This window comes from Carlito syrichta, unplaced genomic scaffold (assembly GCF_000164805.1).
Source record: "Carlito syrichta isolate Samal-C Ts95f unplaced genomic scaffold, Tarsius_syrichta-2.0.1 Scaffold316482, whole genome shotgun sequence".
NCBI classification, from domain to species: Eukaryota; Metazoa; Chordata; class Mammalia; order Primates; family Tarsiidae; genus Carlito; species Carlito syrichta.
Window position 1 is genome coordinate 245811 of NW_007260578.1, and position 24525 is coordinate 270335.

Genomic DNA, 24525 nt, shown 5'->3' on the forward strand with positions numbered 1-24525 from the left:
GGGTGAGGTGAAACAGCTTCTAAAGAAGGCTTGGTAAAGAAAGAGTAGGCAGTATTTAGGTTGAGTTTTAGAAGTGGGGAGGATATTCAGACCAAATGGGTAGCCACAGTAGGCAGAAGATAGCCTGTCCCTAACTGTGAGTACCTAGGGTGAGTGTGTTGGGGGCAAAAAAGTAGACTGAAAGCAATCTTGTCCCATGCACCTAGATGCATAGTATAGGTATTCTAGGGAACTTTGACCAAAGGGATATGACTCCATATTCACACTGTGGATATAGACTAAGGAAATGCACATGTGAGTGCAGTGCAATTATTTTATAAACATATGCAGGTTCTATTGGGATTAGTAATATCTAGATCCATTTGAAAGCATTAATGAATTTACATTTTTTTAATCTTGTGTAATTTCTTATTGGCTGTAACTAAAGTTATAAAAGGCCTGTGAAACTTTCTTACTTTAAAAGGAGATTCTCCTACTTTCCTAGAAATACTGGAGAGCCAATAAAGGGGTTTTTTTGTTGTTGTTTAATTTTGTATTTTTAAGATGTGAGAGGTACAATTCCGGGTTAAGTATACAAATGTTATTATGCAGATACCCTTGTTGATGAGGTGTGTCTCCTACTCCCCTGGCAGAATCCCACTATAGTAAAGGGAATTTACATGATTAGTTCTCTACAGTGGCAAGAGAGGATGAACTCAAGGTGGGGAGAACTTGGAATCAGCCCCCTCACTGTTGTCCTGGTAAGGGTGGCCTCGACTAGGGTACTGGCTGAACCCCTGATTCTAAGTGCTGTTTTCTAAGCAATAGCCTAAAAAAGCAAGTAAACCCCTAAATTGATGCTTACCACCATGGTGACAGCTGAATTTGTATATACACATATGTGAATATTCATATGCATATTTAATATTTAACAGAAATTTTAAAAGCTTTGATTTTACTTTTTCTTTTGTCTTTCTATATTTTCTTCTTTGTCTTGATTTTTCATTCTATTTCTTTTTTTTTTTAGAGCCTTTTCAACTTATGACCCTTCAGTTTGAAATTAAATTTGGTCTGTAAGTTGACTCCCTGAATCTTTTCTTTACAAGCTTTCTTTGTATTTTTTAGAAGAAAAAAGATTAACTTAGGGTTTCCAAAATAAAAGCAAAGACTGTGATTAAAACCGAATTAGAATCTTTATTCTCTGTTATTTGCTAATAGTAAAATAAATAGCTCAGCCTTAAAGTAGCTTTAAAGTAAGTCCTGGAGCCTTTGAGAACCCTTGGATTTTAATTAAAGAAACACAGAATACCATCACTTTCTGTTTGTAAGTGGAAAAAATATGTATTTTTAAATTTTCAAAGCTTAGCCTAGCAGCACATGGAGTACATCTGTTGGCTTTCAGAATTTGAGGAACACAAATGGATTCAGATGTTTAGGTTCTTTGTCTTTACTGGTCTCGGCTCACCTCGCCAACTGAGCGTGGCACAATCCAAACACAGTTTTTGAAAACAGAGCAGCTAGAGTTACTTCTAAAGCACTCTCTTGGGGACTGATAAAGTCAATCTCTGTTTATGTAATGAAATCAGGGAGCAAGGGGTCTGGTGTAGTACTTTGCAGATGGGATTCTGTTGGTATTGTCTTTCAGGGAAAAGACTGCGGTTAATAAGACCTTATTCTTACTTTCTCTGGGGGTACAGCCCACTCTAATAAATTATTTTGAACTATTTTTGATTATATTCTGTTAGAGCATCTTTAAGCAATTGGTTTTAGTAAAATCAATAGGGTTGTTATAGAAAATTGGAATACCAATATCAACTTTACCTGGTAGGAGACTTAAATGTCTAGTTAATCTTTCTTTTTGATTTAGTGCTACTGGTGGTCTGTGTGTGTGTATGTGTGTGTGTTTAAATAATACTGTCTTTTTGGAGTACCTATATTTTAATTTAACTTAAACTTTCAAAACAAACTGCTGGTTTAGCCTTTTCTCAAATACAAAATCCTTCCTATTTTCAAAATATTTATAAAGTATTCTTGAGAGTGAAATCTCATAAAGATCTTTGGTTCAGGATCAGAGTTCAAAGGAAAATCCGTTTGGTTTTGATTTGAAAACTGTAAAAACAAAATACCCTCAAAATGGCAGGGTGTGAATTGGTAACTTCAGTTTTATTGCAGTCTGCCAAACCCATCCCCAGCTGTTTCCAATTAAAAACCAAGAATGCTAAGTTGAGAGAATATCATATGAAAGTATTTTTTACTTTTCTGATTTTTTTCCCTGTGGAAAATAACAAAGTCTCAAATCCTCTAACTTTATAGAAATAACTTCCTATTTGCATGTTGTATTAACTTATACAAAGAAAAATGAAATATTCAAAGGGAATTCTTATATGTCTGATTTGAAGACGTATGTATTCCTGAATATGATATTTGAGGCTTCACATATCTTCCAAAAAAGGCAAAAAAAATTTTTTTTCAAAGATATTAAAGCCCTTTAAAATTAAAATCAGGTATGTCTGGATTTATTATAATCCAAAAATGGACCTTTTAGCACTGCATTTGTTTAAAAGGGTGACTGGTAATTTCAGCACTTTCTTCAGGATTGTTATAGGGAATTTTCCATTATAACGTAAATAAATTTTTCTTTTATTTCTGCTCAGTTGTACATTCAATGTTAAGAAGTACTACTATTGAAATCTGTGTTAGGAAGATAGAATAAGTTAAAGAAACCACAATGTAATTTAAAAACCATGGGTTTCATAATATTTTTCCAGACAATTCCATTATAGTTGGATCCATTCATGAACTTGAAAGTTGCTTTGAAACCTCAATCTCTATTAAGAGGAAAGAAACTTACTGGTAGTAAATTTGAATTTATGGAAATTGGCATTTGTTCAGAGAAGAGATGGAGTTCCTCTTTATAAGTCACCCGACATTAATTTTTTAATATAAATTTAAAGATAAATTTATTTTCGGAGTTTCCCCAAACCATAGTACAGGGCCACATACTACCTACAAAGATGAAACAGTAGTTTCTCCTTTCATCTCTTATCTGGTGAAGTTTTGATGGACAAGTATTTGGGAGCTCAGGAAAGAGATAGCTATAGGTCCTGGATCTGTATTTGCTGTTGGTGAGTGTCTAATCTTTTTTTCTGAGCGTGTTTCTACTCAGCCTTTAAGTCATCTTTCAATTGAGGTATTAGAGGCACCTTTTCTGAGGAAGTTCCAAATGCTGCTCCAGAGAAAGCTGATTCTTTCACCTTTGTGTTCTACCAATAGCTTGTTTACAGTCCTAGTTACTCTCAGGATTACTGGCTTTTTTTTTTTTTTTTTTTTTGGTGATTCTGGAGCACGCTGTGTCTACCAGCTTGCATTGACCATTGGTTGTGGCATTGGGGCACAACTGCCTCCTCTCCCCAGCAGGTCTGAGCACCTCATAAGTCTTATTTTATCTTTTTGTCTTTGATGTCAAGCATAATCCTTGTACGTATTGAACTGAATCGTGATTTTTAAGGTTTTTGGAAGTTATTTTGAAAATACATTAAAGAATAGGAAATATTTTTAGATTTAGATGGAGAATAAGAATGAGAATCAAGAGTTCTAGGTCTGAGTCCACTACTAGTATAGGGTCTTAATGTTTTAACTGTATAATAGAAATGGTGTCTGTTTTCATCACCCTTTTTTTTTTTTAGAAAGCAGGATTTATTAAGAGGACAGAAAAGCTCCCACAGTGGGAGGGGACCCAAAGGCCTTGCCCTGTTTTCATTACCTTTTAAAGTCATTATGAGATTTAACACAGATGACATACAGAATTATAAGGCTGTGCTCTTGACAAACACAGAAATCATTATTATTGTCATTACCAAAGTAGCACTGCTCAACTCTGCTAACAGATAAAGAGGCCCCTTCTCAAGTCATATTTCCTCCTTTTTTAAAAATGAAAAATTAATATGAAAATCTAGCTCTTCTGCATAGAAAGTATATACCTTTTGAAGACTCTCTTGTGATAGTGTACTTATAATTTCAGTATTTGGTGATACTTCACTGAATTCCCAAAGATTGGGAACTATTCTTATACAATAAATATATGGAAGCTGAGCATAAATACATGTTAATATTGTTTGATTCATGGAAGCCATGTTAATGTGCAAGGCAGAACTTATTAAAGTAATACCCACTGTCTTTAGAGAAGGAAGTAGAAATGGTATAGGCAGTGTATAGTAAGTTCATTGCTCTCTCTTTTTTTTAAATTTACTGAGCAGGTTTCGGAGCACATTAGTGAACAAGTCAGACTAAAATTGCTGACTTGATGTTCTAACAAGGAGTTCCCTATAGATATAAATAAAAAAGGAAGTTAATAAGAATGTTAGAAGTTGATAAGCCCTATGGAAGAAAAATAGTAGGGAGGATAGGCGGGCTTCATTGAGAATGTAACATTGAGCAAAAACTTAAGGTAGGTAACAGTTAGCTATGGGAATATCTGTAAAACCAGAAGAGAGAACAGTCAGTGAAAAGCCCTCAGGTGGAAGCAGGCCTAGCATGTTCCAGGAACTGCAAAGGATGCCAGCATGACCAAGCTGGCATGATGGAGGAGGAGAAAGTGGTAGAAGACTGGCCAGAAAGGTAATGTAGGCCATGTCACCTAAGGACTTATAAGCTGTGTTTTTTACTCTGAAACGGGAAGTGTGGCAATATGAGGAAATACTCCATTTTTAAATGGATTGCCAGTTGATTAGTGGTTGCCAGGGGCTGGAGGGCAAGAGAATATGGAGAATTCACCGCTAATGAATACTGGGTTTCTTTTGGGAATGATGAAAATGTTATGGAATTAGGTGGTGATGATGGTTGTATAACCTTGTGAATATAATTTAAAAAGCTAAATTGTACTATTTAAAAATTTTATGCTATATGAATTACATCAGTACAAACATTACTTGAACTTACTAGAGACATTATTTGCTCCTTCTCCATGTCAGTAGTATAACTCTTTTTACCTTTGAAAATTCTGAGGTGAGTGGATTGCCTTAGCCCATGGGTTCGAGACCCGCCCGGGCAGGCGAGACCTCATCTCTACAATAAATCAAAAAATTAGCCGGGCGTGGTAGCGCGCCTGTAATTTCGGCTACTCGGAAGGCTGAGGCGGAAGGATCGCCAGAGCCCAGCAGGTTGAGGCCACCGCACTCCAGTCTGGGCTCCAGCCTCGACCTGCTGGGCGACAGAGTGAGACTCCAACTCCAAAAGAAAAGAAAAGAAAAAGAAAATTCAGATTTCTGACTAGTTATCTTAACTGAGGAAAAGTGTTAGTGTTGTTTTCTGTGTTTTAATTGGAAGTAAAAAATGTTCATCTATTTTAAAGTATCTTTGCTGAAATTATTACTGATTATGAAATCAAATTTTTCCACACACACACGCACGTTCTTTTATACTCTTTAGATACCTGTGTTCATTGTTATTTAGTAAGATATGATTGTGAGATGATTTTAACCTCTGACTGTAAAAGTGAATATAATTTTTAGGCTGAATTCTGACTTATATTTTGCTAAAGTATTTTCCATATAATTTATTTTGTGATTCTTTTATGGGGTAGAAAATCAGATCAATATGATGATATTCTTCAAATTATGATCTAAAGCGTCCAAGTGAGAAGAATGCCTTTGTTCATTCCATTGACTAAAAACTAAAATTACATGATCTCTTTTTCCGGAAGACACAGTCTATTTTAATAGAAATAGAGCAGGAAATGTGTTTAGCTAGGGTTTTTTCCTTTTTCTTTCAATATTTTGGATTTAACTTTGGCATTTCCTAGACTTTCATTCTATGACAACCTAGTAAAGTTGATTGAAATATTATGTGGCCATATTTTAATTTTTTGGTCAGGAAGTTGTAGTATAGTTTGGGTTTTGCAAATTGCCTAAATGGTTTTCATTAAAGAGAAACATTGAATATTACAACTCTACTTTGAGTAAAACACTAACTCTTGTATGGCAACTGAAAATGTAGAGACACTTCGCCAGTTTGTTTTATTTTTTACATTTGTTTTCCAGTTCTAAAGTAGTTTGTAAATAGTTGCAGAAGATATAACAGTTTGGTGAAATTGTTAAAAAAAAAAAAAATAGGGTTTATCGAACTTATTTTCCTTTGAGGACTTTGAATTGAGGGGTTATCTTTCACCTAGAAATGTTTAATTCAGAATACAAGTTAAGCATATCATCCTCTATTTTCAGGATTTTTTTAAGTTAGCTTTTAACTTTTGCTGGCATCCTATCTTGAGCTATATGATCCTTTACCGTAGCCTCCCTCTTGAAAGAGGTGTGCCCTTGCTTGGGAAGACTTCATTTTGCTTTTATTGAGTGACTAAGTTTTTGAGGAGTTGCAGAGTGAGTCTAGAGCTCATCTTCTAACATTGTGTATTGGAAGAACTTTCAAAAAAATTGTGAGATACGCCCTGTCAGATCAATTACATTTTCAGAAATTTTGAGTGCTTTAGAAATCTGTGGTAACTCAGATTTCTTCATATGTACAAAAAGTCAACACCCTAGGAAAGAATTAATCTGCTTTTATCTCATTGTCCCAATCTGAATGAAAGTACTTAGAGGTTGATTAAATATTTTCTCTTCTGACCACGGGAAACTATGTCCAAATCTTTAAGTGATTACATTCTTAATACAAACATTTTTCATTTTCTTATACTAGTTGAAAAGACAGGCTAGGTTTCAACCCCCTGTATTTTCATTTGTGTAATGGTAACTTTAAATGGAGCTTTAAGTACTTTGGTCACTTAACTCTCAAACAACTTAGTTTAGAAAGCTTAACATTTCCAAGTGGTTTATTTCAGAAAACTGAATTCTTTGATGACCTGTGAGAATATCTGAAGCATTGAAATAAGCCTGTACTTAGGATAAAAATAATTTGATTGCAGATGATGAGCGGAAGTTAAAATATGTACATTTATGGTCTTTCAATGAAATAAATATTTAAATAATTGAAAATATCATTGTATGAGTACCTTTTAAAAAACACTGAAATTTAGGAAATTTGGACAGTTGTACACTATTATATTATAGGAAATTTGGACAGTTGCGCACTATATATTCTTATATTTACTTCATCTTTGTGCAACTCTGTATAATTCCAGTAGATTTTGAATTATCTAGTAGCATGCATTTATCTTTTTGTTCCCAGCATCCAATGCCTATCAGATAGTGAGGATTTATTTAATATTCATTGATTAAATATTTTTCATTGTCAGCATCATTGTTAAATCCAAGTATTAGGTTCAGGTGGCTGTTGATGAAACTGCATATCTGCATGGAATATGTTAATAAGGAAAACTAGGTCTGTTTTAATCTTAAGGACTCAAAAGTTAGGTCTGATCACCCCTTGTCCCCACCCTGGATATTTGACCTGTGCAAGTTAGCCAATCAGCATTCAGTTCCACCTTAAAGTCGAAAATGGTGGGGTTGTTTTGTTTGTCTTTTTAGTAAAAAGAAATTCTGTTTTTTAACTTAAGATATTGCATATGTTCTTTTTTTACTGTACATTCTTGGGCTTCTCTTCTTTTATTTTATGCCGTCGTAATAATCAAGATAATGTCATTCTATTTTTATTACCATTTCCTTATTCATATTGGCAATATTTTTGTATCATATCCAGAATCCTAGAACCGTTAAGTAAAAAGAACCAGAAATTCTACAAATGTAGAGTAATAAGGGATACTTAAATCTACCGAATATTAAAATATCATATAAAGTGTTAATAGTTAAAACTGTGTGGTGCTGGCATGTGACAAGACAGCTTAGTGTAACAGAATAAATAGAAAGTCCAGAAAGAAATCTCCATATATCAGAATTTAGTAAGTTATCAAATCAGTGGGGAAAAATGAAGATTGTTCAAAAAATAATGCTGAGGCCACTGAGTAAACATCTGAAAAAAATTAGGTTGGGTCCTTTTCTTATACCTAATATCAAAATTATTTCCAGATGGAGCATAAATGTAAATGTAGAATTATGAAACCATAAAAGTACTAGAAAAAGTATGAAAGAATGTTTTTATAATCTTTGAGTGAAGGTGGCCTTTTTAATTATTATGCAAAACCCAGATGCCCTTTAGAAAAATGATAAATTTGACTACATGTCAAGCTTCCATATGGCAAAAGAGTATGGCATACAAAATCAGGTGAGCTTGGAAAATATTTACTACATATTTTACAAACTCAGGGTTTAATATATAAAAGTTTCTTAATATATAGACTTATTTAAGTTAATCAGCAAAGATCAGCAATCTAACAACAAAATGACCCAAGTGATTACACTGTTTTAAGCCAGCAATAATCTAAATTCTGGATAGTGCAATTCTTACCAAAACTTGTTTTTTAACATCTTTTTTAATTTTAGCCATTCTAGTAGATATGCAGTGACTTGTTATGGTTTTATTTTGCATTTCTGGTAACTAATGATGTTGAATATCTCCTCATGTGCTCTTTACATATTCCTATATCTTTAGTTAAGTCATTTGTCTTTTTTTAAAAACTGGATTGTTGGTGTTCTTATTATTTAGTAGTTAAAATTCTTTATATGTTCTGGATATAAGTCTGTTCTCTCATTTATGTTTTGTCAATATTTTCTCCCAGTGTTTGACTTGCCTATTTATTTTCTTAATAATTGTTTTGAGAGACAGTATATAATTTTGATGGAGTACAGTTAATCAGTTGTTGTTTTTTTTAATAGTTCTTTTTGTTTTTGTATTTTATTTTGTTTTGAGACAAGTCTCACTCTGTCATACAGGCTGGAGAACACTGCAGCCTCAAATACCTGGGCTCAAGCAATGCTCTCCTCTTGGCCTTTGCTGAGATTACAGAATTGAGACACTTTGCCTGGCTAGTTAGTGCTTTTTGTTTACAGAAAAACCTTTGTATACTCCAAGGTCAAGAAAATGTAGGGTTTTTTCCTATACCTTTTATATCTTTAGCTTTTATGTTTAGCTTTTTTTACCCAGTAGATTTTCAAAATGGTCTATAACCAAAAGTGGGTGAGATTTAGAATCATGGCTTCAGGATTCTGCCTAGTTTTCAGATGAGTTAATATGGACTGTTGTCCCTCTCCCCTAAGAAAACAGTTTCAAAATTAATGGCGAGAATGACATTACTTTTGATAAGATACATAGCAGTGGAATATCTGGCTTTATTAGACTTCCTAAGTAGTTGATCATTTCATTTCTAATCAATCCTATGTTCTGAGTTTTAATGTTAAACTAGTCTGTAGACCACCTGGAGCTAGTTACCCCTAGAGGTGACCTTCTACTGCTGGAGAGCGGTAAGACATCAACCATGCAGGGAGCATTCCAGGAAGATTGAGTCGGAGACCTGATCTTTGGTCTTCATCCTGTTACTCGCTCCTGTTAGAATAGGTCAAAATTCTCCCTGTCAGCCAGCAAGCCTTCCCGTTTCATCTAGAACAGAGTTCTAAACATGGTGTTTGAGGCTCCCCAGAATCTGATTCCATCCTACCCTTCCGTTACTGCAGTGCCCTGCTGTTTCCTGTTCCTCAGTTATCTTCTTGGCCCAACTCTGTCTTTGTTTATGCTTTTCCCTTTATCTAGATTATTCTCATTCCTTTTCATCCAATCCTAGACTTAATTCAGTCAACCTTTTAGGTCCCCAGTACAACTCCATATCCTCCTTAAACCCTCTCCCTGTCACTCAAGAAGGAAATAATGTTTCTTCACATTTTGTACATAGCTTTCCTTGGTAGCTTACAGACTTCTAAATGCTTTGAGTGCTGACAGAGTGTGGTGTTTAACGGATTTGTATCTGTGTGATGCTTCATATGGTGACTCATTTACACAGCAGGCTTGTCATCGAGTGTCTTTTTGACGGAAAGCAACCTGACAGAGCCCAGCCTTCAGCAATATTTTTTGTTTTTCAAACTCTGTGGTATGACCCATTTGCTATTTGTGAAAGCAGTTTTGGGACCCAAGAACATAATTTTTTTAAAAAATGAAGTAAACTAGAGCATAACATGGGTAACCATTGTATACTAAAACATTTGTTTCTAGTTTTGTATTTGCATACTTACTAGGTTGTGGTGTAGAATGTATTTGTTACTATAGGTTATAGTAAAAAATCTTTGAAGAACACTGCAGTAGATTTTAATCTATAATAATTTTTCAAATTTTGAGACTAGAAACTTGGAATTTTAATTAAACTCAAAAGTACATAAAACTTTGGTATTTATTAAAATTTTCATTAAATGCTTTCACATGATTGGTATTATCCTCTCTGCTAATTATCTACCATATTACCCATAAATGAATAATTTTTTATTTCTTCAGCATCTACTACATAATTTTTGTTTTAGATCTGGGGTGTATAAATGGGTTATAAGTATATAAATCAAAACTTTTTATTTTAATGCCTTCGGAGGATACAAACAGTTTTTGGGCTGGACTTTCAGTGTACCACCCACCCACACCTGTGCACATTGTACCCAACAGGTGATTTTTTTGTCTTTCCACCCCTTCTCACCCACCCTACTTCTGAATCTCCATTGTCTATTATATCATTCTCTATGGCTTTGCATATCCTTAGTTTAGTTCCCACTTAAAAGTGAGAACATTTGGTGTATGGTTTTCTGTTCTTGTGTTAGTTCGCAATTAGGATGATGTTCTCCAGTTCAATCCAAGTTCCTGTAAAAGACATTATTTCATCCTTTTTTATAGCTGAATAGTATTCCATAGTGTATATATACCTTATTTTCACTGTCCACTGATCAGTTAATGGGCATTTTAGTTGATTTCACATCTTTGCAGTTGTGCTACAATGAACATGCTGGTGCAGGTGTCTTTTTTTAACCTAATGACCTCTGTTTCTTAGGGTAGATACCTAATAGTAGAATTGTTGGATCAAATGGTAGATCTACTTTTAGTGGTTTGAGGAATCTCCATACTGCTTTCCATAGAGGGTGCATTAACTTATGCTCCCACCAACAGTATATAAGTGTTCCCTTTTCTCTGCAACTGCATCAGCATCTATTGTTTCTTAATTTTTTAATAATGGCCTTTCAGACTGGTGTAAGGTGATGTCTCATTGTGGCTTTAATTTGCATTTCCCTGATGATGAATGATGTTGAACACTTTTTCATATGGTTGTTGGCCATCTGTATATCTAATCATGGGAGATGTCTATTAATGTCATTTGTCCACTTTTAATGTTTTTTTTTCCTTGCTGTTTGCTTGAGTTCTTTGTAGATTATGGATATTAGTCCTTTGTCAGATGTATGCTTTATGAATATCTTCTTCCATTCTGAAGGTTGCCTGTTTGCTCTGTTGATTATTTCTTTTGCTGTGCAGAAGCTTTTTATTTTAATGAAGTCCCTTTTAGTTATTTTTGTTTTTGTTGCATTTGCTTTTGGAGTTTTAACCATAGATTCTTTGTGTAGGCTGATGTCCAGAAGATTTTCTCCTTGGTTTTCTTCTAGGATTTGTATGACTTCACGTATGACACATAAGTCTTTAACCCATCTTGAGTTAATTTTTGTATATGGTGAGAGACAGGGGTCAAGTTTAATTTTTCTTCATGTAGCTATCCAGTTTTCCTAGCACCATTTGTTGAATAGGGCATCCTTTCTCCAGTTATGTTTTTGTCTGCTTTGTCAAAGATCAGTTGGTTTGGGTATTTGGGTTTATTTCTGGATTCTCTATTCTGTTCCGTTGGTCCGTGTGTCTGTTCTTACACCAGGACATACTGTTTTGGTTACTGTAGTACTGTAGTAGCCTTGTAGTATAATTTACTTGTAGTATAATTACTGTAGTAGCCTTGTAGTATAAGCCAGGTCATGTGATGCCTCCAGCTTTGTTCTGTTTGCTTAGGATTGCTTTGGCTATTCTGCCTCTTTGGGGGTTCTATATGAATTTTAGGATTGATTTTTCTAATTCGTGGAAAATAATGTTGGTAGTTTAATAGGTATTGTGTTGAACCTGTAGATTACTTTGGGTAATATGGTAATTTTGACAGCGTTGCTTCTGTCAACCCTTGAGGATGTGGGTTTTTTTGTTGTTGTTTTTTTAATTTGTGTCTGCTACAGTTTCTTTCACCAGAGTTTTATAGTCCTCCTTGTAGAGATCTTTCACCACCTTGGTTAAATATATTCCTAGGTATTTTTGCTTTTTGGCTGCTGTTGTAAATGGAATTGAGTTCTTGATTCGATCCTCAGCATGGTCACTGTTGCTGTATGGCAGGGCTACTGACTCGTGTATGTTGATTTTGTGTCCGGAAACTTTGCTCAGTTCATTTATCAAATCCAGGAATCTTGGAGGAGCGTTTGGGGTTCTCCAGGTATAGGGTCTTATCATCGGCGTACAGAGGGAGTTTGATTTCTTATTTTCCATTTTGGATACTCTTTTTTTCTTGCCTGATTTCTCAGACAAGGGCTTTCAGGGCGGTGTTGAGCAGGAGTAGTGGAAATGGGCATCCTTCCCTTGTTCCAGTGCTGAGGAGGAAGGTGCTCAACTTTTTTCCAGTCAGGATGACTTGGCTGTGGGTTTGGCATACATGGCAGGGGTCCACAGCCCCTGGACTACAGACCGGTACTGGTCCATGGCCTGTTAGGAACCACACTGCACAGCCGGAGGTGAGTGGCAAGTAAGCAAGTGAACCTTCATCTGTATTTACAGCTGCTCACCATGACTCGTGTTACTGCCTCAGCTCCACCTCCTGTGAGATCACCAGTGGCATTAGATTCTCATAGGAGCGTGAACTCTGTTGTGAGGTACGTGTTCAAGGGGATCAGGTTGTACACTCCTTATGAGAATCTAATGACTGATAATCTTAGGTGGAACTGAGGCAGTGTTCCTAGCGCTTTGGAGCAGCTGCAAATACAGGTTAGCATTAGCATTGAGGTTCGACTGCACATCTCCCCACCCACCCCCAGGCTGCGGAAAATTTGTCTTCCACGAAACTGGTCCCTGATGCTAAAAGGATTGGGGATCATTGGTATATGACTTTTATTATTTTGAGAAATGTTCCAAAACATGCCTATTTTGCTAAGTGTTTTATAAATCTTATTTATTTATTTATTTATTTATTTTTGAGAAAGCAGGATTTATTGAGAGGACAGAAAAACTCCCACAGTGGGAGAGGACCCGCTGGGGTTGCCCTTATAAATAATTTTTAAATGGAATTTTTTAAAAAAGTTTAGCAGATTATCACAAATATTTCCCTAAAATTTCTATTGTTTTCTAAATTTATATTTATTGTACATTTATCAGCTTAGATTGCTTATATTAGAAGTATGTTGATGAAAAAAGTACTTTTTTTTTTTGAGTTGGAGTCTCACTTTGTTGCCCAGGGGGGAGTGCAGTGGCTCACTCACAGCCACCCCAGTGTCAACCTGCTGTGCTCCAGTGATCCTTCTGCCTCAGCCTTCCAAGTAACCGGAACTACAGGCGTGTGCTACCACACCCAGCTAATTTTTTATTTTATTGTAGAGACATGGTCTTGCCAAGTTGCCTGGCTGCTCTCGAACCCATGGACTCAGGCAGTCCACTCGCTTCGGCCTCCCAAAATGCTGGGATTACCGGCTAAGCCACTGAGCCCAGCCTACAGTACTTTTTAATATATTGGAAGAGAATGAATTTTAACAACTAAGAATTTGTGATTAATGATAGTGAAATTCCATTTTGCAAAAGTAAGTTCATTTTATACAGTACTCTAATATATGAAAAGAAATTTTACTTAGACAACTTGATTTTGAGACTGGTTGGTTATTCTTCGTAATTAGCCCGTAAGAATCATGTTAAATATTTCTTCCAAAGAGAGTAAAAATTTGAATCTTCCAAATCAATATAGGCATCCTAAATGATGATGTGTTGCTTTCAGACAGCCTTGAGTTAAACATGCATTATTGATATGTGGAAGCAATCACTAATAGAATTGCTTAGCTATTTGTGGTTGACTTTGTTTAAGTTCTCTATTCAAACCTTTTCTGGAGCTCTGAAGTTTTATAACTTTCTGGAGTTACTGTTAATGCTTGTGTCGTTTTTCTTCACTTCTCTTCAGGGTCAATATAGACCTTCTGATTTGTTGTGTCCTGAGACATATGTTTGGGTACCCATCGAACAGTGCCTGCCTTCACTTGAACACTCCAAGTACTGCCGTTTCAACCAGGACTCAGAAGCAGGTATGTTTGGAGCAGAACTCAAATGGAAATCATTGGCTTTCTTTTTTACAATCTACATGACTGTGGCTCATGTAATGTTGCATTTTGTTGTCTCCTTGAAAAGTTGTTATGAAATAAAGAGTGACTCCTTCTTACATTTGATGATACCCTGGAATCTGATCAAGAATAGCCTTCCGGACCCAGCTGACTCATATGCTAGTCACCTTAGGGTTAGCCGCTGGATTTCTTGATATTTAGATTTCATAGAATAATCAGAGTTTTAGAGTTCCCACATCCTAAGTTATTAATAAGAATTGATAGTTTCATTCTAAGTGAAGTTGCATCTTATTGCTCAAACAGATATGCTGCTTAAAACATTAAATGTGTCAATCAGTTTTTACAGTTAGGCTCAAAGTCAAAGAAGAAAGCATATTCTTATGTATATAGAATGTACATAAAGAATACTCTTATGTATTCTTTTCTCACTCCTTGCTCTTTTCAAGGTCAGGTTATATCAGTCCCATAGAGTGAGAATGGCTGAACAACTTATTGAAATATTTCATATTCATATATAAAACTTTATGTTTCTTCCAACTGAGTAGTATTATGATCTCCAATTTGTTTCTAACTCCAAAACTTGTGACACAAGTTCACCTTCTCTTTTTCCTTCTTGATCTATTTTAAGGATTGCTTTTCTTTTTATATAATATATGGAGATTAGACAGATCACAAATTCTCCTTGTTTTATAAAGTTGAGCAGGTGGCCAAATAATTTCCATGCACAAATGGACATTAAAATAAATATTTATTCATGTTAATAGATTTTAAAATTATTTTCCAAAATAAGCACTAATGAGCATTTCATGGCAAAGAAGATTTAAAATCTCATAGTGACTGTTTTTATCAAGAGCATACTTTATCCTGGTGAGTGATGAATATATTGTGTATTCTTTTCCTGTAATCTTGTGAGTTCCATTTCTTAATGGCAGTAGCTTTAGCTATTAATATTCATTGTTTAGAATTCGTTTACAAAACTCACGTGTAAATTTCTTTGAGAATAATGTCTCGAAGAAATTGAAGATCCTTTTTCATATGCTGAATCTTTGGAACTTTCAAGAGAATACCATGCAGTTTTATCAGTATTGAATATCACAGTCCAGACACTGTTTGAAATCAGACTTATATCCTGTGGTTTTAGGAAATTAAAATGCAGTTACATGCTGGAATGTATTGAGCCTGCTGTGAAACATGGTCATTTGAGGTTTAAATGGCAATCTGTGAGAAACTGCTCGCTTCTCTGGGACCAGTTTTACTTTTTCATGACCCGAACTCTACTCAGAGAAAATACAGAGCTTAATATGGGCAATATTGTTAGTCGGCATGGTGCTTTTTTCACTAAATCTTGTTTCTCTTCCCAGCTGTTCAGTAGTTAAATTACTCTGCAGAAGGCACCATTGATAACCCTAGGCCTCAGTTAAGCAAAATATGACTTTAAGGTGCATCAGTGGCCAGTTGTAAGAAAACTTACATTTCCCCCATCCTTTTGCATGCATTGTTTTTGTGATACTATGGAGGGAGGGATTGACAAGCTGAAATATCTTGGAAAATTCTAAAGAAATCTTCTTGTTCGTAAATAATGAGGTCTTTTGTTTTTCAGTTCAGGATTTCTGCCTACTCCAAAGAAAGGAGGTTGGAAGTTTCTCAAATTATTTTTAAGTAAAAGTCTGTTAGATTATTTTTTAATTTGACAGTTGAATAGTATAGATTTCAACAATTCTGTACCATAGTTATATCTTACTTTTTTTGTTTAAATTATTTTTTAAAAATATTTAATGACAACCCTAGTAGAAAATATACCCAAATGCATAAATCCACTACTAAAAAGAGTAGTAAAGTTCGTGAGGTAACAGTAATTATTGGTAATACTTTCGTGCTCTCTTTCGGTTTTTTTTTTCTTTTTCTGTGCATGTATTTGCATTTAAAAAACAAAAGAATCATGTTACACGCTTTTGTTGTTTTTACTTAATATTTTGTGCTACTTTTTGCTTTTGGTGAGGTAAAAACTACTTGACCATTAATTTGATCATTCAGCAAACAAATGCTACTACCATGTGTGACAGGCAGGGTATAGCATAGATATTTTACAGAAAAGTATCATTGAAAGGGTAACCCCTCTATTTTGGAGTTGACTTTAGAGCCATAATAGATAAACTGTGATTTGATTTGACTCTTAATGTGGGCAGACATTATATTATTTCTCATTGGTATTAAAGTTCCTGGTTCCAGATTTTAAAAATAAAATAAAACTTTATTGAGCATATGCTGATTCTCTAGCACCATCCTGTGTTTTCCCATATGTTACTCATTTTATACTGAGAAAATTATTGAATGTTTTGTATTGTCCCCTCAAATATTACTTATTGCAAAAATAGCAGCTAACATTTGTTTTTATCAGAGGATAAAAATAATTTTTAATCTAATATTCTATAATTTTATAATGCTTTTTAGTATTCATCTCAAAGGGTCTAATTAGAATAATTTTTTATTTACATTTAAAATTATGGTCGCATACATATTATCACAAATTAGTCTAGATTTCATTCTCTTCTATACATACTTAGAAATGTTTGCAAATAATTTCCTAATTTGTCTTAAATGTAGCTAAGTTACCCAAACCAGGTAAAGATCCAGCAAAGAAAGCGAACTCCAGGCCAATATCCCTGATGAACATAGTTGCAAAAATTTTCAGCAAGGTACTGGCAAATCAGATCCAACAACACACCTCAAAAATCATCCACCATGACCAAGTAGGCTCCTCCCAGGGATACGGGGCTGGTTCAAAATCTGCAAGACCATAAATGTAATTTGGTACATCAACAGATACAAAAACAAGATCCACATGATTATATCATTAGATGGAGAAAAAACTTTTGATAAAATCCAGCATCCCTTTTGGTTAAGAACCCTCGAGAACCTAGGCATAGAGGATACATACCTCAAAATAGTAAGCGCCTTCTATAATAAACCCACAGCTAACATATTGCTCAATGGACAGAAATTGGAAACATTTCCCCTGAAAACTGGAACAAGATAAGGCTGTCCATTCTCACCCCTCCCATTCAACATAGTGTTGGAAGTCCTAGCTAGAGCAATCAGACAAGAGAAGCAAATCTGGGGTATCCAAATAGGAAAAGAAGTCAAGTTATCCCTCTTTGCTGATGATGTGATCCTATACTTCGAAAATCGAAGAGAATCTGTCAAAAACTTCCTTGTACTGATAAGGGACTTTGGCAGAGTCTCAGGGTACAAAATAAACATGCAAAAGACAGTCTTTTTTTTTTTTTTTTGAGTTGGAGCCTCACTCCATCGCCCAGGCTGGAGTGCAGTAGCATGCTCACTGCCACCCCAGCATCAACCTGCTGGGCTCAGGTGATCCTTCCGCCTCAGCCTTCCAAGTAGCCAGAACTACAGGTGCTACCATGCCCTGTTAATTTTTTTTGATTTATTGTAGAGATGAGGTCTCACCAAGTGCCCAGGCTGTTCTTGAACCCATGGGCTCAGGCAATCCCCTCACCTAGGCCTCCCAAAGTACTGGGATTACAGGTTTGAGCCACCGCACCCAGCCGACAGTCCCATTCTTATATACCAACAACAACAGGCAGAGAACCAAATAAAAAGCACAACCCAATTCACAATAGCTTCAAAAAAAAAAAAAAATGAAGTACCTCGGTATCTTCCTAACCAGAGAAGTAAAAGATGTTTACAACGAAAACTACAAAACACTGCTCAGACAAGTCAAAGATGACACAAACAAATGGAAAAATATTCCATGCTCATGAATTGGAAGAATTGACATTGTTAAGATAAATAACCCAAGGCAATCTACAGATTCAACGCGGTAACCATTAAATTACCAACATCATTCTTCTCAGACCTGGAAACAACAATATAGAAATTCATTTGGAAACATAAACAACTATGAATAGCCATTTTGTTTCTTTTGTTTAGCAAAAGAAACAAAATGGGGCCGGTCTCGGTGGCTCAGCCTGTAATCCACGCTTTGGGAGGCCGAGGTGAGTGGATTGCCCGAGCCCACAGGTTCGAGACCCACCTGGGCAACTTGGCGAGACCCCATCTCTACAATAAATCAAAAAATTAGCCGGGCATGGTAGCGCGCACTTGTAGTTTCAGCTACTTGGAAGGCTGAAGCGGAAGGATCACCGGAGCCCAGCAGGTCGAGGCTGTGGTGGCCGGAGCGGCCACTGCACTCCAGTCTGGGCAACAGAGTGAGACTCCAACTCAAAAAAAAAAAAAAAAGAAAGAAACAAAATGGAAGGTATCACACTTCAGACTGTAAACTTTCTTATAAGGCTATGATAAAACAACTTCATATCGGTACAAGAACAGGCATATAGACCAATGGAACAGGATAGAGATTCTGGAAGCAAAACATCAATTCCTCAACCAACTCATCTTTGACAAAGCCTCCAACAACAACCACTGGGGAGAGGAGAACCTATTCGGTAAATGGTGCTGGGAAAACTGGCTGATCACATGCAGAAGATTGAAACAGGACCCCCTGTTTCAAAGGGCTCTCTCTTTTCTTCTTTATCGCCTCCATTCTTCTTTCTTGCTGGCCTGGCTGCCTGACATTTTTCTATACTTCTATAGTTCCTCTAGCATATGCCCACAGAAAAAGTAAGTCCCACTTGGACCTTGATTGTCTATGGAAGAACCAAGTTTAGAAAGCACTCTGTCCTGTGTTCATTTGCCTATTTCTCCAAACCTGGCATCTCTTTCTGAGTGTTATATTGATAGTTCCTCACAAGTGTATACCTCAGCCAAGATGTCATTTTAATCAGTGGGAAACAGTGCCTAATGAGAAGGCAGACTTTCTAGGGCAGACTTGCTAGGGCCCCTTAAAAGTGTGCTGTGGTGTGCTAACTTAGTCAAGTGGACAGTATCATTCCTAATTATTTTAGATGCAGAATTCAGCTCTTAATTCTTTTAATTATTCCTGTGGTAAAATTGTTTTCAGATCTACAGTTGAGGTTGAACTACCCACTTGATGTTGCAAAATGAATGATGCTCCTTACCAGACACTTAGTATAACATATTCTTTGTTGCCAGTAAAGATGATAGTGCTTGGATGTAGCCAGCTGAAGATAGAATCACTTGTATGCTACTACATGGTGTAAAGGAAGCAGGCTCTTGTTTTGATAAACAAGAAACTGTCCTAGAAATGTGGCTCTTATATTTGGTGAATATGAGAATGCATTTAATATGGAAAATGTAGAATATTTCAGACTCCTAATTTTTCAATTTACTTTTAATCCCTTACAAACATCACTTTATATTATTACTATCTGTTTTTTTCCTACTTACCTCCTTTTCAAAGATATACTTTCTTATCCAAAATTTAGTGTGGTGCTACTATAACTCTTGGTTGAATAAATAGAATCTAGGATTTCTTAGTTTATTTGGTCTTTTAATGAGGACACTAAGGAACAAAAAACCAAGTCTTTGCTATGGTATTTGTGCATGTAACCGAAATATTATGTTTACTAGCATTTTTTATTTAAAAATGTGAGAACTAAGTCCTCTTAAGGTAAACTTCAGTCATTGTTCTAGTTTTTAAGAGTGTTTTAAAGACAGTCTTGCAAAGAAGTTTTAAAACATACTATTTTATAAATTTTTATCAAGCGTTGCTCATTAAGCTACATGTGAAGAGTAAGTCAGTGACTGAAAATTGTCAGAGACAGGTTTGTAAAGTAGGCTTAAGATTTCCATTTAGCTACTAAAGAAACATTTCTTTCTCTTTTCTTTTTCTTGTAGAATAGATTTTAAAATTTCAGAGTAAGTGTCAGGTACCGTGGCTCACACCTATAATCCAAACACTTTGGGAGGCCTAGGTAGGAGGATCTCTTGGGGCCAGGAGTTCGAGACCAGCCTGGGCAACATAGCAAAACTCCATCTCTACAAAAAAATTTTACAAAATTTGCTGGGCATGGTAGTGTATGCCCATAGTCCCACTATTTGGGAGGCTAAGGTAGGAGGGGATCACTTGAGCTTGGAGTTCAAGGTAACAGTGAGCTGGGATTGTGCCGCTGTACTGCAACCTGGGTGACGGGTGAGACCCTGTCAAAAACAAAACAAATTCAAAATAAGCAATTCTTTTTATAGTCACCCAGTTTTTAGTTTTATTTAATTTTATAATAATAAAAATCATTTTAGCATGGTCAAAAATATCAGGATGCCTTAGAACATGTCTATAAATGTTAGTTCTACTATGTTAGAGTGCTGCTTTGTTTGCTTGAAAAAGGGACATTTCTATATCATGTTGTACAAAATGCCAATTAAAGAGTACAAATGAAGCCTGTACCTGTTGTTTAAATGCTGGCTAAACCATGATGTTTTGTTGACTTTATGACACATCAGTTTTAAGTTTTTCTGTTTTATGTGCCACTGAGAAAAGTGTTGCCAGCGAGACTATCGACTCCATCAGTGGGAATATGCTTGTGGATTTCAGAGATGTCGAAGTGTCCAAAAGTGGGGATCTTAACAGAGAAGAACCATGATACGTTCTGTGTATTGTCATGCCTGGCAAAGCTACGGGGTACTCAGGAGATTTGGTTTTTGTATATTAGAGGACTTTTATGACATGTTAATTCTAAGCATTAAACATATGCTAGAGGGAGTGTGTTTTTATATATTAGAGTCTGAGGGTATAGATTCAGGCGCTTTTATCTAAAAATAGGATTACCACTACTGATTAAAGATAGTAATAGAATTCTTAAAATACTTTGATCGGTACTACAGGTACTGTATTTTTAAAATTTTGAGAAGGCATGTAACTACTTCACAAGGATATTTTATTGTAATTAAAGTAAAAACTTTTTACTACCTAAAAAGCATTAAAATTCTGTCAACATTAATGATCTTCATGCTTACTGTTTATAAACAAATTTGAAATGAAAATAAATTTGTTTGCTGATGGAAAACAGCAATAAATGTAGAGAATTTAAAAACGTAACCAATAAATTCATTGACTTATGACAGTTGATGGAATCATTAAATATTAAATAAATTTAAAAGAAAGCAAAAGATAGTATCCCAGTATATCATCAGCCTAAAAATCTGCATTTGAATGAACATTTTCCTACCTTGTGAATTACCAATAAAATTTTTGGTTTAACTGTGGGTTTTTAATAACAGAACACAAATCATTAGATTAACTGAGAAAAATTCTCAAAGAATACTTGATACTATATTTTGGAACTTGAATTATTTGATACTCAATACAATGTCTACTGACCCACAGACAGACATAACAATCCAAGGGTTTCTGAAATTGTTCGCACCCAACTTCATATAAGAATGAAATCTCTGCATTTTTTTCTGCAAGGTATTTTTTAAACTGTTCAGCTTATTTTTTGTGGATTTTACTATTCAGTCTCTGCAGAAAAATAAGCTAGAACCTGAAGGTGTGAGAAGGTCTGTTTGTTTTACAAGAGTGTTCTTTTATGTAATACTAGGAAAAGGTTTTTAATATAAATAATGAAAACTGGAATAAAATTCTTCTTGTAAGAAATATATTTTCCTAACTGCCATTTGTTTGAAATAGATGTCATTAAGGGGAAACTTGACTTGTTCATGCTTCTATGGATTGTTCACTGATAATAAAGTAGAACCTGTCTGGAAGTAAGGGCATGTTGACAACAGTGAAAAAACTAAAGTTCCCTACTTTACTAACCTTGTCAAAATAGGGAAACCAGAGTAAAATTCTGAGCACTTCTCTAGCAGAGGTAACAGTTATCAAGCATGCTCAGTGTGATAAGTATCAAAAGGGGGAAATAGAAGAGGTAGAGAGTCCACACTTGAGGGTCTTAAGCACAGATTTGGATAGGGCGTAGGAGGTCGGGGGAAAGCTTCTTGGATGAAGTGGTCTAAGCTTTAAACAGAGGAGGGAACTCAAGTAAGTGCTCCAGGCAGAAAGCAGCATATTCAGAAGGCCTGGTGATAGTACAGCTGGTTAATAAAGACTTTGGTAAATCATGATAAGGAGTTTAGGTTTTTCTCTTGAAAGCAATGGAAGGTCATGAAAAGGCTTGAAGCACTCAAGAACAGATAGTTATTTCTACTTCAGGTTGTAAAGAATGAATCGGACTTGATTAAGACCAAAGGTAGGAAAATCAGTAAGGGGATTTTGCATGCATTTAACTAAGCAAACCACGATGGTGGCTTGGACTTGGATGGTAACAATGGGCAATGGAGAGGGAATGGATGGATGCAAAAGATAGGAGATAGAATCCATGGAATTGGGTGCTTAGTTGTGTTGGTGAAAGGAAAGGAGAGAGAATTATCAAGAGAGTTGTGTGGGTTCTGGCACAAACTGCATTAATGCCGAATTCATTTCTGAAATGAGAAACTTGGAAGGAGGAGGAGGTTTTGCAGAGAAGAATGATAAGTTCAGCTCTGGACATGTTGAATTAAAGGTATTTGTGAGGCATCTGATAGGTGTCAAGGAGACAGTTGGGCATGTAGGTCCAAAACTCTGGTGAAGATCTGGGAAGGAGCCACAGATTTGGGAGGCATGGGCCATGAAAGCAGGGGTTGGGGGAGTAGGGGGCAGTGTCTGGCTTAAGAATGAATAAGATTGCCTACTGACACATGAAGAGCAGAGGAGAGCCCAGAGACCTCAGCACATAATGACTGGGCAGATGAAGAGCTCCATTAGAGGCCAGATCGGGAAGAGGAAGGCAAGAATGTGGGGTCAAGAAAGCCACTGGAAGCATTCTTAAGAAGCAAAGGGCAATAGCAGTGTCAGGTTTCTGCTGAAAGGATCTGAGAAACATTCACAATCTTAACGAAGACTTGTTTTAGTTTTGTTGGGAATGGCATCATGGCTTTAAAATGGAGTGGAGATTAAGAAAGCAACTATCATGAAATTGATTTGGAGGTCTCCTCCCTGGGTGTCACAGAAGGGAAAGAGTAGAGATGTAGAAGAGCCGTGAAAATCAGGACATCAGAGTCTCTGAGAAGGGATGAAGCATCCGAAAGATCAAGGGCACAGATAGGAAAATAAGCCTTAGGTAAGAAAGACCTTTCCTCTCTTATGAGAGGCTGAGGAAAAGCTAAGCTCAGGTGAAGATAAATATATTGATAAATAATTGATGTGGTGACAGTAAGTTGAGAACTTTATCATCTGATGCCTTTCTCTTGAAGTTGGTGCTAGTAAAGAGGGAGGTAAGAGATTTGAGCAGGCGTGTTAAGTAACTCTGAGAAGAATGGGAGAGATAGAGCTGATTGCTGGGCCTTGTTAAATTGGTGATACTTCTTTAGCAGCCTGGCTAACTTGTCAGGGTTGCAGTGGAAGGACAAGAATTTAAGGCTTCTGACAAAGAAATGGTTGAAATATGGAGTGAATATCTGAATTCAGTTATGAAGGAACTGAAAAAAGTATAGATGTAACAGAATGTCATAGAAAGAGTTGGAGGGTTGGAGGTCTCTATGAGAACTAGGATAGTGGGGTATCTGAGCAAACTGGAAGGACAGGAAATGGTGTTCAGAGCAAGTGTCTGGTTTTACTGTAACAGAGGTCTAACAAGCTGTGGCCATGACAGTGTAAAGCTAGTGTAGAATAAAGGTGAAAGTCATGAAAAAGACTGAAGCAGCCAACACAACATCCACATTGTTGAGGAAAAGATGGATACTGAGTCGGGAGATTTTCAGTTTTGGGTACTATTTAGATGTAAGAATCATACTAAGTAATGCTCCTTTTCATTTACCAAATGACTGTGATTCTGCTAACCCCAAATGAACATAAACAGAACATAAAGTGCTCCTTTGTATCAATGTATTATAGAGAATAAATAGAACAGTTTTTTTTAGAAAAAGATAATTTTGGACTGGCAGTGATCTTGAGGGCATCTATCTTAGTGTTTTTCAAAAAGTTTTAACTACAACCTGCAGAAATACATTTTATATCTCAACCTAGCATAAATGTATAGATATAAAATTGAAACTGTCATGAAATAATGTTTATCCTTATTAAATATGATGTACTCTGTTTTCTTTGTTAGCCTATTTAAAAGAAAATGGCTGTCTTGACCCAGTAAATGGAATTTATAACCCACTGAAAGATCACAACCTATAATTTGAAAGTTTATGGCTTATGTCAACTTTGAAAGACATGTTAGAGCCGGTCTCGGTGTCTCAGCCTGTAATCCCACGCCTTGGGAGGCTGAGGTGAGTACATTGCCTGAGCCCACGGGTTCGAGACCCGCCTGGCAACTTGGCGAGACCTCATCTCTACAATAAATCAAAAATTAGCTGAACATGGTAGCGCGCGCCTGTAGTTCCAGCTACTTGGAAGGCTGACGCGGAAGGATCGCCAGAG

The 24525-nt window shown here is 36.0% G+C and overlaps 1 protein-coding gene across 1 annotated transcript in view; it reads left to right on the forward strand.

Annotated features, from left to right (window-relative positions):
- Nucleotides 1-22039, forward strand: part of ATE1 (arginyltransferase 1) — a 168769-nt gene extending 146730 nt beyond the window's left edge. The window contains exons 11-13 of the mRNA XM_008074549.1: nt 14027-14147; nt 19830-19888; nt 21893-22039. Of these exons, the coding sequence (XP_008072740.1) occupies nt 14027-14147; nt 19830-19888; nt 21893-22039 (327 nt within the window). The remainder of the gene's footprint in view (nt 1-14026; nt 14148-19829; nt 19889-21892) is intronic.
- Nucleotides 22040-24525: the final 2486 nt, after the last annotated feature.